The sequence below is a fragment of the Neodiprion pinetum genome, chromosome 5 (genome assembly GCF_021155775.2).
Source record: "Neodiprion pinetum isolate iyNeoPine1 chromosome 5, iyNeoPine1.2, whole genome shotgun sequence".
Taxonomy (NCBI): domain Eukaryota; kingdom Metazoa; phylum Arthropoda; class Insecta; order Hymenoptera; family Diprionidae; genus Neodiprion; species Neodiprion pinetum.
The window spans coordinates 22,521,393-22,534,724 of NC_060236.1; the positions used below are offsets into that span (position 1 = coordinate 22,521,393).

The 13,332-nt window shown below is 42.5% G+C and overlaps 2 protein-coding genes across 4 annotated transcripts; one reads left to right on the plus strand and one right to left on the minus strand.

The window, feature by feature from the left end:
- The first annotated feature begins 503 nt into the window (after positions 1 to 503).
- LOC124219653 (Zinc/iron regulated transporter-related protein 71B) lies at positions 504 to 5,701 on the plus strand. Its single transcript, XM_046627529.2, has 8 exons — positions 504 to 927; positions 1,040 to 1,343; positions 1,665 to 1,898; positions 2,227 to 2,387; positions 2,451 to 2,570; positions 2,648 to 2,939; positions 3,017 to 3,204; positions 3,283 to 5,701. The coding sequence occupies exons 1-8, from the start codon at positions 754 to 756 to the stop codon at positions 3,421 to 3,423; spliced, it is 1,614 nt and encodes a 537-aa protein (XP_046483485.1). The 5' UTR covers positions 504 to 753; the 3' UTR covers positions 3,424 to 5,701.
- Positions 5,504 to 10,714, minus strand: Trf2 (TATA box binding protein-related factor 2). 3 transcript variants are annotated; one of them, XM_046627540.2, is made up of 6 exons: positions 10,450 to 10,714; positions 9,878 to 10,019; positions 9,464 to 9,790; positions 9,122 to 9,372; positions 8,919 to 9,013; positions 5,504 to 8,733 (listed from the first exon to the last, which is right to left on the minus strand). In XM_046627540.2, the coding sequence occupies exons 3-6, from the start codon at positions 9,776 to 9,778 to the stop codon at positions 8,492 to 8,494; spliced, it is 903 nt and encodes a 300-aa protein (XP_046483496.1). In that variant the 5' UTR covers positions 9,779 to 9,790; positions 9,878 to 10,019; positions 10,450 to 10,714; the 3' UTR covers positions 5,504 to 8,491. The 3 variants fall into 3 exon arrangements, with proteins under 3 accessions (XP_046483496.1, XP_068992471.1, XP_046483494.1); XM_069136370.1 differs by having other exon boundaries at positions 9,464 to 9,797; positions 9,875 to 10,019; XM_046627538.2 differs by having other exon boundaries at positions 9,915 to 10,019; positions 10,450 to 10,713.
- Between the last annotated feature and the right edge of the window lie 2,618 nt (positions 10,715 to 13,332).

The window sequence follows — 13,332 nt, forward strand, 5'->3', positions numbered from 1 at the left end:
ATCGCATATGGTCTTTGGCTTAGATAGAATAATAAAATCCTTTGATTAAGCAGACGCGGAAAAGTTTCCAGACAGGATTCGATCAAAGCAGAACGACGTCTGGTCCACGATTGTCGATGACGAGCGTGGCGGTTGGACCGCTCCGTGTCTCGCCGTCGCTACCGGAAGTGCTTAATTCGAGCTAATCATTGCGAAGACAGTGCAGGCTGCAGTGTGCAAAGCACGTCATGATTTTGGTCTAAACTTTCAAAAAGATCCCAGACAAAACTTCAGAGTAAAGATATGAGGATAATCATCGTTCACGAAGAACAGGGTGGCAAGCAGAAGAACACAGAAGCCGCGTCCACCGCTTGGTTGGAAGCCCGTCGGGATCATGGTGTAAGTGTGGCAGCACACTTGGAATACGTTGACAGTTTTTTGATAACGGCCAAGTACGATATGTGTCATATGGCAGTGTTTAACGTCCAACTGATCCCCTACTCCGCCGCCGAGTACTGCATGTACATACGTTCATTGTAGATACGATGATACATACGCATAGCAAAAACTGGTCATTACGCATCCGTATACCTGTGTGCGCATACGACGATGCGGCTTAATATAAGCTTGAACGGGAAGGGTTTTTATACCATTCAATCAAGTAGTGCCGATCCGACGTTTTGTATAATTTGCACCACTGAAGTGAAACAGATATAAATCGGACGTCGCCACGAGAGGTTCTTTGACAATTATTCACACACATAGATAATTACGATGGCGAAACGGTACGAATTTTGTGGTTGTTGGTTCGTTGTTATGAGTTTCGCGGTCTGCTACACGTGCGGCTCCGGAAACAAGATTATCCCCAATCAGGCACACCGTGATCACCGATTCTTCCTTCAGCAAATTTTTGACAAATACGGAGACAAGGGCATCATCACTTTTGAGGTAGGGCCTTAATTCGCGCGATCACTGTTTGACTTTCGGCACCAGTTCAAATGAATCCAGGATTCTTCTTTTTCTTTTTTTCATGATCATCGGCGTAAAATTATCCTTGCAGGGCTTTGAACATCTGCTGGAGAACCTTGGACTCGGGCGGTTGTCATTTGAAAAGAACCACAACGTCTCGGCGCACCGCATAAACGGCTCTTTCCAAGAAATGCACGATGCCCTCCAACTCCACGACCATCGCCACGGCGCCCAAGAGTTTTCCGAGTTTTACGCGGACGATGATGCAAGTTACCAGGATAACGGACACTTTGCCAAAGCCGACGAAGTCTTCGCCAAGGCTGACGATTTCTCGACATCCGAAAGAAACTTCGGACAATCCACGACGAAGTTCACAAAGAGGAATTTAGCTGAAGGTTGTTATGAATACATAACACGATATCTGTGCAATCTAAGACCTTCGGCGAGACCTTCACGTTTTTACACTGAAGTATCATCAAACGATTACCTACCTATAAGGCCATAGATGACTTAAGTCGGGGGAGATAATCTGCACAGCTGTGCTTCCAGCGATAACGTTGGCAACTTAAGTGTAGCTTATTATAGATGATATAAAATGTCATCAAAATAGCCTCAAGTGCTCCATGAGATTACGTCACCGACATTCTCATTTCTATAACAAGGTGTTGATTCCTAATAACGTACATTTTTAGATTTTCTTCTTTTCCGGATTTCAGAAATATCCGGAGAACGAGTCGAGCAGTATGAGGACAGCCTGTGTCTCTCGCCTCAAGCCCTGCTCCAGACTTTTGGTCTGAGACCAAATCATTCCGTTGCGATTAAACCGCCGCGCTTTTTGCACCTCTGTCCGGCGATCATTTACCAGCTCGATCGCAGGGCTTGCGATGTCAGAGTCAATTCGACGTTGAGCATCAAAGTAGGATTTAGTAAAAAGGTGTCGCGGACCGAGGGTGAGTTCTCGATTAATTCTTCCCAAGTAGCGCTTTCGATACACCAATATTCTCTCTGTGGGATTAACCATTCTTGAAGTCCGGTGTACACGTTGCTCAAAGTCACTTGACGTCACTCGAAGTCAATTAAGTCGCTTGAAGTCATGTGAAGCCACATAGAGTCACCTCGAGTCACTTGAAGTTACTTCAAGTTATTTAAAGTTAGTGAAGTCACATGAAGTCAATTGACTTCACGAAGTCTCTTGAGGTCTTGCAGTCAAGAAGTCAAGTGTAGTCAATCGACGTGGTGATTAACGCCTCGATTCTCTCTAATCTCGATAATTGGCAGCCTGGATTCACGCGACTTTGGCCACTGGGGTGATCAGCTCCGTGGGACTTTTGGCCGTTACCATGGTGAAACTGACTCGGCGTCCGTCGTTCCTTCACTTCCTGGTTGCCCTGGCTGTCGGCACGCTCAGCGGGGACGCCCTGCTGCATCTTCTGCCGCATGTGAGTGTAATCGTTGTGAAGTCAGCTGACCTACGAGTAACGTAGACAATTAATAATTTCTAGGCTCTGCTTTCAGAGGATATGGATCACGAGACCGCTGCGCTCAGATGTAGTGCAACTTTCTTAGCCGTTGTATTTTTTTATGCACTCGAAGCCACCCTCTTCCTCGTTAGGTCTCCTAAGGTGAGTTGATTGGCATTGCGTTTCCTGATCGACCTCAGTAACTGTTATACCTATCTATAATACCGATACGTTTCCAGCTTCGGAAGAAGGAGGCTCCCGGCGACGAACCCGACGTCTCCTTTGAGCTAGGAGCCTCGTCGGCTGCGAATAAAAGTGTGGAAGAGGCTGGCTCGATGCTGACGCAGCACGGCCACTCCCACGGTCTCCCAGAGGGAAAATCGTCCTCTCTGGTCCTCCTCATTCTCGTCGGCGACGGCCTCCATAACATGGCAGACGGCCTCGCAATCGGTGCCTCCTTCGCCAGCGACCCGGTCGCTGGGCTGGCGACAACAATCGCTGTCTTTTGCCATGAACTGCCCCACGAACTCGGTAACGCTTCCAGAAAATCGCGTATCGCAAGGGCACATGCAGAGTTCACATGCTTATCGTTCTTCGAATTCTTACAGGTGACTTCGCGGTTCTGATAAACACCGGAATGAGCGTGAGACGGGCTCTGATGTATAATCTTCTCTCTTCAGCACTCAGCTTCGTCGGCGCCGCGGTCGGTGTCTGCCTCGGCGAAATTGGGAACGCCAGCCATTGGATATACGCTGTGACCGCTGGCAGCTTCATGTACATCGCTTTGGCCAATTTGGTACGTATCGACTCATCGTATTACGTTTAGGAGGGAATTCTGGTCTTACATGGTAATAATGTTGCGATTCAATTTCAGGTACCAGAAATGATGTCGTTTGTGAAAACCGACGCGAAGGCACACGGAATTCTTATCCAGCTTTCGGGAATCGCTCTCGGAGGCATGTTGATGTTGCTTATCGCTCTACATGAGGAAAAGCTTATGGGTCTTCTTTCGTAAAACGATTCTACTTCGTCAATTGACAATTATTTTCGTTGGTATGCGTTCGAATAGGATCACGAAAATTATGCTGAATTAGCACCAGCAAAGTCGTCACACAGGAAAACAAAATTACCCGTTATGACTCAGGGTCGCATATTCCATACCAAATCAGAAACCGTATATATACTCAACTATACGTTCGACTCGTGCGTACTAAACTAAATATTAGAATATAAGCTGTATTATATTTCATTCGCTTAGGTTCATCCGACACAAACATGCAGTTGTCAGCATGAACATCGTGTGGATATGGTGTATCCGTGTAAATAAAATTCTATCACGTTCTGAATATTAATTAAATGAATAGAATCACTCATAATAATAATACAATTATAGAACCGATAATATTAATAATCTTGGGTCGTTGAAACGTTTCGAGCTTGTTCGCGGGCTAACTTCGTCAGAATTTCACACGTAATATGTGAGATAACGTGGAGATATCGCGCAAGCTCGAATGTTATATTAATTTTGAGAATTTCCTGTCTCTTGGATAGAGCTGCAGGATTCGGTCTCTGGACTCGGAAGGAAGGAGGAGAATGATTACTTGTCGATTGTGTGATCAACTCCTGGAAAAGCTTGAACCGTTTGACCGCTTCAACTTGGTTTTCGAGATAGCCTCAGAAAATGTTTCCTCACCCTCATGTGCAAAGGCACGAGTGGAATAAACCCATCATCATAGGCCGTGTAAACGGTTGAGGGTCAAACTTGATCTGTGTGTGTGAAGCACGCACAGATCGATCGCTATGAGAAGATGTCTCGTGATGCGAGATATTTGTTTCCGGAAAGGAAGTATTGAAATAATGAGTAAATGTTTTGTTCCCGTGAGGCGGGACAAGAGACAGGATGTGAAGTTTTGAATTTATTTTTCTTGTGATTTTTGAGAAATTTGTGGTAACTTATGAAGGGATAGCTCTTCCTGATTTACTTTAATAATAATTAGGTTTGCCTACGGCAAGACTAATATATGCTTCATAGCATGGTGGTCAGAAGGACGGTATTTGACAATGCTGGATCGTCGTTGACAAGTTGGTTTTGATATTGATAATGATTCGTTTAGTTAGAACTAAGACAGAATATTATTTCGTGATAGCAAGGTAGTCGGAAGGACTTAGATAATAGTTCGGTTTACCTATGGCTAGACTGAACATTGTTTACGTGATAGCCTGGTCGTCAGAGGGACGGTGTTCGACAATGCGGAGTCGTCGCTGACAGTTGGTTTCGATATTAATAATTATTCGTTTAATTAGTACTAAGACGGAATATTATTTGTGTGATAGCATAGTAGTCAGAAGGACTTGGATAGTAGTTCAGTTTGCGTATGGCAAGACTGAAAGGGAATTCTACGCAAACATACCTTCACCTGTATTAAGACATTCAGTCGCAATGACCGAGACTCTCTACAAGTTCAAGTGCCCTACCTATGGGTCAGAGGATTGTGAGACGATCACTGTATCTGAGCTATGAGGTCAGACGCAATGCTGTTCTTCACTCAGACATGGCTCCCTAGTACCTAAGGACTTTTTATTGAAAACAAGTAAAAATGTTAATACGTTGAATGCCCTCCTTTGATGGGAAGTGGTGTGTGAGGATTCCTGGAAGGACAACTCCACGTCTCCTGATCGTGGGTCCGTCGATATCCGGCTCCTCGTATACGTGGGATGCTCCGTGAATGTAACCACGGATGGGTCCTCGCGTTGAATCGTTCGTAGATCTACCTGGGCGTGTGGCTGAATAGATGATAGATAGCTAGATCCACGTTTGCGCTCGTCTTTTATACTCTTACTGTCTAGTTTCGCCGTTTTCGGGGATAGAGATTGGTCGCGCCCCCTGAAGAAGGGGTACGGTAAATCGTGCGATTTGGTTGGATTACCGGTGTGTGGTGGGGTTATCGAGTGGGTAGTGAGGTTTGGGCTTGTCACCACCAAGCATAATATTTGGGGGCACGCACCGAACTCTAGGTGTCGGTACGCCAGCCAGGCGTCCTGTCACAGTCGTATGCATCCGTATACATGATAGGTACATTATAAATACACAGATATATACTTATGCGTCTTTATTGTTCAATTTTGTACGCAAATAGGGTATTTGATAGACGTATTTTTAACATTATTGATACCATATCACTAATTAAACGCGCGATGACGATGCCGATGTCGACGACGATGACGATAATGACTATAAAGAGTAATCAATTAATTATAGCATACTTCATTTTTTTTTCACTTTTGTCTTTCGTCTTTACGCAAAATTTTTTTTATCTCCGTTTACATTTTATTAATTTATCATTACATCTCACTCAACAGTCTTGTGTACATCTTTTATTTTACCTTTTAACTATTATTTATGTCGTTTTAATTATTATTAATATTATTTTTATTAGAGAGATCTCACCGAATCATCGATTATTACTATTCAATCCACGCTTCTGATAATGCAGTTTTACGTACGGCGGCTCGGTTAATTTCAAAACTCGCTTAAAAATCGTCACATACCTACATAATAAGTTGCTAGGTACAATAATCGTATGTATGTATGTATAACGTTACGCTCAGAGAATCATCAGGTGCCATTTCTCTTCTCTTTACATTATACATTTATATTTAAGATCTACTCTTTATGCTATACCATATTCAGTATATCGATAATAATATTCAATTTTCAGATATAATTGTGTTTTTGTTCCTCCCCGGATCAATTGTCAATGATTTTATTACGATGCTACTTTTTATACATAGTACATATTTTATACACAGGAATCTAATTAATGCACCGCTAAGGCTCGCACATATAACAAAATTGCTTTATTTTCGACGTTCACTGTGTACATATACATACATACATATAATGATACACTCGCGCACGCAAATACATATATATATATGTGTGTATAAATACATATATACCTATATGTGTATATATATATATATATATATATATATATATATATATATATGCGTGTGCGAGGATGATATTCATTCAAGTAATTACAACTAGCTACAATGACACATGGGCGGAGGGGGGATGATAACGCGATACCCCATTTAAATGTTTCTTATAGCATTATAATATCGTGATACGCGTCGCGGGGTACATTTGAAATTCGGCGCACCCAGTATAACTACTAATATTTATACCTTTTAAATAGTCGGATATGAGATATTGCCCTGGATTACGGCACCGTTTCTTCCCCCCTACTCTGACAATTTTCTCGCGTTTTACGGTTAGTGTTTCAGGTCGGGATGAAAGTGAATTGGTGGAGGTCATCCTGCCCTGAATTTCTGCCGATTTCAACGAAAGAGATGAAACAAATATAGTTTTAAAAAGTACACGAATTAACAGGGAAGAGAAGTGGTGGCGATATTGCGGAACATACACGGATGGATATAATATTCGTTAAAAGGGAAGAATATTCACTGCGAACGCTATTCTCTCTCTATTGATTCATTTGAAAAAAATTATTTCATAACGAATTAGAGAGGAGAAAAAGATCTAGTTCGCGGGACAGACTCGACAATAATAAACAGTTTCGCACGAGTATTTATGTGTATTTATTAACTGCGTAAATATCGTTAGAGAAATCTCTGTTGACGCCTATGAGGCTGGTTAACCCTTACTAACGGCCAAAGACCGAATATTAGGGTACAATTCTGTATTCATGAAATGTAGACAATGGTTTACTCAGAATGAATTCTCTCTGGGCTAAATCGTTCAAATTAATGTAATAAGGTCGCATTGTGTTTCCGTTTCCGCTTTTTTTTCTAAACCTTGCCGTTGAGATTCTGTTAGACACATAATCAATAAAGGATTATAGCATTTTCCTTAATTGTTTGATAGTTGAATAATCATTTCTCCTGAAATTTTCGACCGTATATCGGGATCTGGAAGATCGTTGGGTTTCGTGTAGGCAAACATGCAAAAATACCTATTTGCGTCGCTGTATGGTTCGCCAGGAATTGGCGAAAGACTCACTGAATCCTCCCTCGCTCCCTGACTTTTTCGCTTACTACCTTTCTACCGAATCTTTCTAATATCATGGGTCGTTGAAGAAGTCTGTAATATTTATCGAAGGCTCGATATTATATTAATTTTTGACGGTTGCAAGTTGTATTTGAGTGATAACTGCGTATGAATCGAGCCGGGCCACGCGGACCTGACACCAGATTTAAATTTTGGTAGTTTTTCTATGCCCATGAGCCGGTGCAACGACGTATCGTTACAAGCAAAGGTAGCGAGTGCCAGTTGGAATTACAATTTTACAAAAGAAACTATAGGCTTCCATACTTTTTGCTAAACAATTGCAATCGACTGATCACTGTTTGTAATTACGAAAAAAAGCGAGGACGTATGGATAATGAGAAAACTTATTCTTATAATGAACAAAATCTTCAGCTGTACAAGTAATGTTCTACACAAAAACAATAACTTTGCCTCCAATTTTGAACATCCATCTTTGGCACGGTAGATTATTACAGGAAACCAAAAAAAAAAAATAAAAACTATAATAATACGCATGGGGGAGCGTCACAAATTTTCTTGACATTTGCATTGACTGGGCGTCGTAAGACGAAACACCACAGTTTCATTTATGGCCAGCTAAGTCAGCAAGCACCAATGCAGCCCCTTGGATCGTATGATTATCGAGTAAATTGATTGAAAGAACTTAATTCGAATACAACACACTCGACTAGTCATCTGAGCTTTTACCTTGCACTCCTTTACCCTTAAGAATTGCAGGAGCCATGAGTCAAGCATCGCGATATCGTACGCGCATTCCCAACTCTTTTCTCTCCTCTCTGTCTCTATTTCTCTACTTCTCTTTCCCTTCCAAACCACCCACTCTCTTTCTCTTTTTCGTCAGTCACGCATTGGCTCAAAACAACATAAATTATGCACACCACGGTCTTGCCACTTTGCCACGGCTACTGCTCCGCTCTGGCGCGATTGTCCGACACACATTAAAATAGCACATCGTATTTGTGTTGTCTCTGAGAAACGCGAGCTAGCACTCTCAGGCGACAAAGGCAGATCAGTTCCAGCTTGCGTCGCTGGCGTCGCCTTCGTCATCTGAGCCCATCGCGTCATCATCCGGCACCGGCACTACCTCCGGTGGAAAGGCACCGGTGCAATTGCCGGTCCGCTTGTTTCCCGCCAGGCCCCGCTTCTTGATTTGCAGGGCGAGCTGGTCCTCCGGGGTTCGTTCCTTGCGAAACTCGTAGACTAGTGGAAAGATGTGTTCGATCGCTGCCTGTACTGCCGCTACGCTTGGAGCTGCAATAAGGTGATTGCTGAGATACAAGTAAAAAGTTTTTCAGAATGATAAAGGCAGAGTTACCCATCACGTAACTAATTTTATCAATAGTCCAAGCTTTTTTTGAACATACTATATGTCGAGATATCCCTAAATTGAACGCAACCAATCTTACTGTTACTATTGTTTATACTTAAGTACAAACCAGTCACAGTAACGCTTCCCGTTGAGAATATCTTGAGAGTGGCCTTTGGCTCCTTCAGTTTGTATGTAACTCCAGGATGAATCTCTGGCTCGTAACTGTTGCGGAAAGATTGAAGAAGGTATGCAAATGTTAGGACTATATATACAGAAGATTGGGGATTGTACAAGCTTCTGATTGTGAGCCTCAAATATCGTCAAACTTACTCCGCAATATCCTTGTGCCGGACAGAGAATGATGTGATCTTTATGGCGAATGGCATACAGCAAGTCCCCAGGACATTGACTACCCGGAAGTTGTTGAAGCGGACTTTGAAGTCAAGCTTCTGCAGGGAGCGGGCAAAACGTCGGGCTGCGATCTTTGCTTGGTCCTCGCTTGTTGCTCCTGTGCATGTCACTTTGCCTGATGACCATATTGATGCAGTCGTATAAGGCCGGCGCAGTTTCATGGTTATCATCTGTGTAACAAGTTGGTCAAAAGTTTTTAGAATGTCTTGATCTATCAATAAGAATAATCATAGTAAAATTATTTTCGAGAAGAGCAGCTACCCCATTTTCTCTCCGGTACTCGACGTTTGATCCTTCAAGCGCAATCTTGCGCAGATTAAGGTGGCATCTGACGCTGAAACTGCACACTACGTTGTTTATCACAATGTCTATCTCGGGGGCCTCCATTTCAGCAGCCTCAGTCTCGCGAACTTCCATGTCCCCCTGTATCTCAGGCTGTTCCTGTTCCTCGGCGAGCATAACATCCTTGCTGTCCGGGTGCATTCCTGCCCTTTCCAGACTGCTGACATTGTCGACGTGATTTAGTGCTCCGTTCGTCAGGTGTTTCATGCCATTCTTTTGAATAGCAGTTGCCATAATATCAGCCACCTGAAATGTTGGACAACGAGTATAAGGATCTGGAGCAATGTCCAGGACTCATTGAAATTAACAACATATACACATTCCTCGCAGCACCTATTTTGACCTTGCTTATCAGAGCCACATCTCTCACCTTGGCTCGATCAAGCAGTTACGACCTTTTCTTATTCAATTTCGCATCATGGGGACAGCGCCTGTCGATGGGTAGTCGCTGTGCATAATGTACGGAAAGAATCCGCTGAAATAAAAACAGTAAACTCTGATAATTTACACTCTATCTCGTCGGATTATGGTTAAGCGAAATACAACAAACCGAGTATAACACAGGAAGCAAAGCAGGAGACTTTGTTGGCATTAGTGAAGCTGGGGGGTTAGATTATCAATGCAGCGAGGGTAGGAACTTGAGCCAGGTGAACAGCAACCAGAAAAAATTGATACAGAGCAACGAAGGAAAGTGGATTCTGGATGATTCTGACGAAGACGAAAGAAACGCGTACAACAGATATCGGTTAGGGTACGCAAAAAGTTTAAGGTTGACGGAAAGGAAGGAGAGCCAAAGACGGTTGCGAATTGACCACCCCTGTGAACCGGCAGCTTTTTTTAATTGATTCGAAAATCGAGAACCTCGCCGCAATGCTTGCGTGAGTGCATCTGGTGTATGTACATACCTGCGTATTTGGGGTGAAGAACTCAATAACAAGGATCGAGGGGGCGGAGGCCCGAGATGGGGGATGTCCCACAGGAGCGACGATTACTCACTTTGCAGTCGGACAAACGAGTTAGCTTTCAGGTTTTATTAGAGGCTTCCGCTTCGGTACTGACAAGTGTGCAAGGGATACAACAAATTCGAGTCAGTAACTATTGCCATTGTTTTCGGCCATGTTCAATTGACTCGCGACACCACTGAATGCGCACAGTCTAGACAGGCCGATAAAATGATGAACAAAACAACCCGTGAATAGTGAGAACCAACCGACGTATATCGGTAAGAACTACCGACGTATATTGGAGGACTGGCAACTCCCGGCAATATCGCGCCCTCCTATTGCCCACTAGTAGGTGCCTTCACCGTTGTGGCGCTGGTAGTTTTCGGTCTTGTTTTTTTTTTTTAAAGTTTTTAACCTATTAAGGTGGTCACAGTCGATTTTCCTGAAATGGGAACTAAAATAACCATACTGTTAATCCATATTTGAAAATCGAACGTATTTTAAATTCCGTTTGTTTATATCGTTTGCACGGTTATGTTGAACATCCAGGCAAAGTGACTACTAGCGCAACACAGTCAAAACGACAGTACAACGCGGAACTAGCCGACAATAAGGGAGACCGATTATAAAGCTGCTTGTTCACGAGCAGCAAACAGCAGGATGCTACAGCAGCAAAAATACTCTGATTGGTCAATGATGGTGTTTCCATCATATAGCCAAACTTATTCTAATCTTTCGGCCTACGTACGGCGAGGGCATAACGGAAAACACACACCCCATTACGTATGAAAAACGCGGAAGGTGGCTGTCGCCCAATGTTGACGTCATAACTCGAACTTTAACGCAATTTTGTAATTTTAATAAATCAGAACAAGGTGTTGATTATCAAACAATTCCAACAATAAATTATTACACTACCAAAAATTCTCTATCGATATGTGATGGAATTTATTGAAAATATTCAAATTTATGTATGACTGTCGGCTAGATACTTGTAGAATTTTTTATTATTTTTTTAGAAACATGGGTTCACTATCAAACAATTATAAGTGCACTACAATCATCTACAGACGAACTGCGAATGATTTCATTAATTATATTATATTACATTGATGGTTTGTCGGCTAAATTCATATTAATATTAGACATGCACTTGTAATGCTGGCTGCATTAACCTTCCAAGTACCACAGTCTTCGCAATGGTAAGCCCAAGCCAATACTTAGCCTGTGTGTACTTACCGACTTACAGCGTTACCGACTTGTCGGCGATACAAGAAATTAATACCGAAAATAAATTTCTTCCAAAATTCGTAGCAAAACAGTGATTTAATTAAAGTATAGGTACCTGAGAGAAGAATGTATACATAGATCATAAATAATAATAGATCAGATGTAATAATGATGCAGAGACCAAAAAGTATATAGGTATGTATATGCGGTCCATGTACGATATTAATTAATATATATGATCCATTTACGATTAATACGTGATGCATACGATAAATTTTATAATTTCCCAGGCGACAAACTAGATTATCTACAATAATACGTCTATAATATGAAAATACAAGAATTATTCATTTCGAAATGGGATTCTACTCGACACGCGCTCGATGTATTCAATAACATTCATAATTATTCCAACAACTTTTCAGGTTCTCTCTCAATCTTTAATTTTCGTAGGCATAGAATCGAAACGCTGTTTTAGCTATTCGCAAGTGAAGTATCTACGTTGGATAGTATTTAACGCAGCGTCCTGATTTAAAGACCTAAAAAGGTGATTGTCGGCGATTTTTTGTTTTTTGATAAGGAGAGAAAGAACGAAGCTTCTTAAAACTTCGAGTGAATTTTAACACATTTGAAAGGTACGAGCAAAAATTTTTATCATCCAACTGTCGCAGAACGGCAGCGTTATTAGCTGACCCGTTAACTGAAAAATATATCTTTAGGCAACGGCTGACCATCGAAGGGCCTAGTCGCTTCAGTCTGGAATCGGCAGGAAAGATAAAGTGCGTATTTCTTGTCTGAAATGTAAAAACTAGAATTATTTTTAATTCGCACATCATTTTACTATCGATGTACCAAAAAAAGAATTGGCTGCTAATTCTGGCTGCTAGCTTTAGCCTCGTGGAACTTTTTTTTGGACGACCAACGCGAAGCGAGATAATCGACAAAAAACAAAAACACGAATGTCGGCCAGTTGATGGACATTTTTGAAACCTCCGACTAAATCGATTCACCAACATTATAACATGTTACTGGCGGCGCCTACCTGTACCTATTGAAAAAAATTCACGACTCCGTTAAGTTCTTTACACCATTTCCTAGTTTGATATGACTACGGCACATGAGATGACAATTGGAGGTGGTTGGCGGAGGTGGTCAGAAGTGGTTGGGGGTGACCAAGGAGCACGAGAAGGAGGAGAAGGACGAGGTGTATGAGGAGGACGGAGGTGGTAGGAGATGTTCGGGGGTGGTTGGCGGTGGTTGTTGGAGGTAGTTGGCCGTGAACGCGGTGATCGTTGGAGGCGGTTGGCGGTGGACGCGGTTTCGCGTCTCCTCACGGGGATAATCGAGCTGATCGAAATTTTTAAGTCTGTATGTAAAAAGTCGAAGTGTATCAACGAGTGGACCCACGCATACCTGTCGTTTGACCGGTTTAACCGACACTGCAGTAGCATGCAACCATTATGCCCAATTCTGTCGTACAGCACTGCCGATTACAGTCATGCACGTTCTGATGCTACGGGAAATGTTACCTGGGTCCTGTCAGCTGAGCAGCAGTGTTGGACGGTTAAATTCAACTCCAAAATTGACGAAAACAATTCTTTGACGTTCACCACA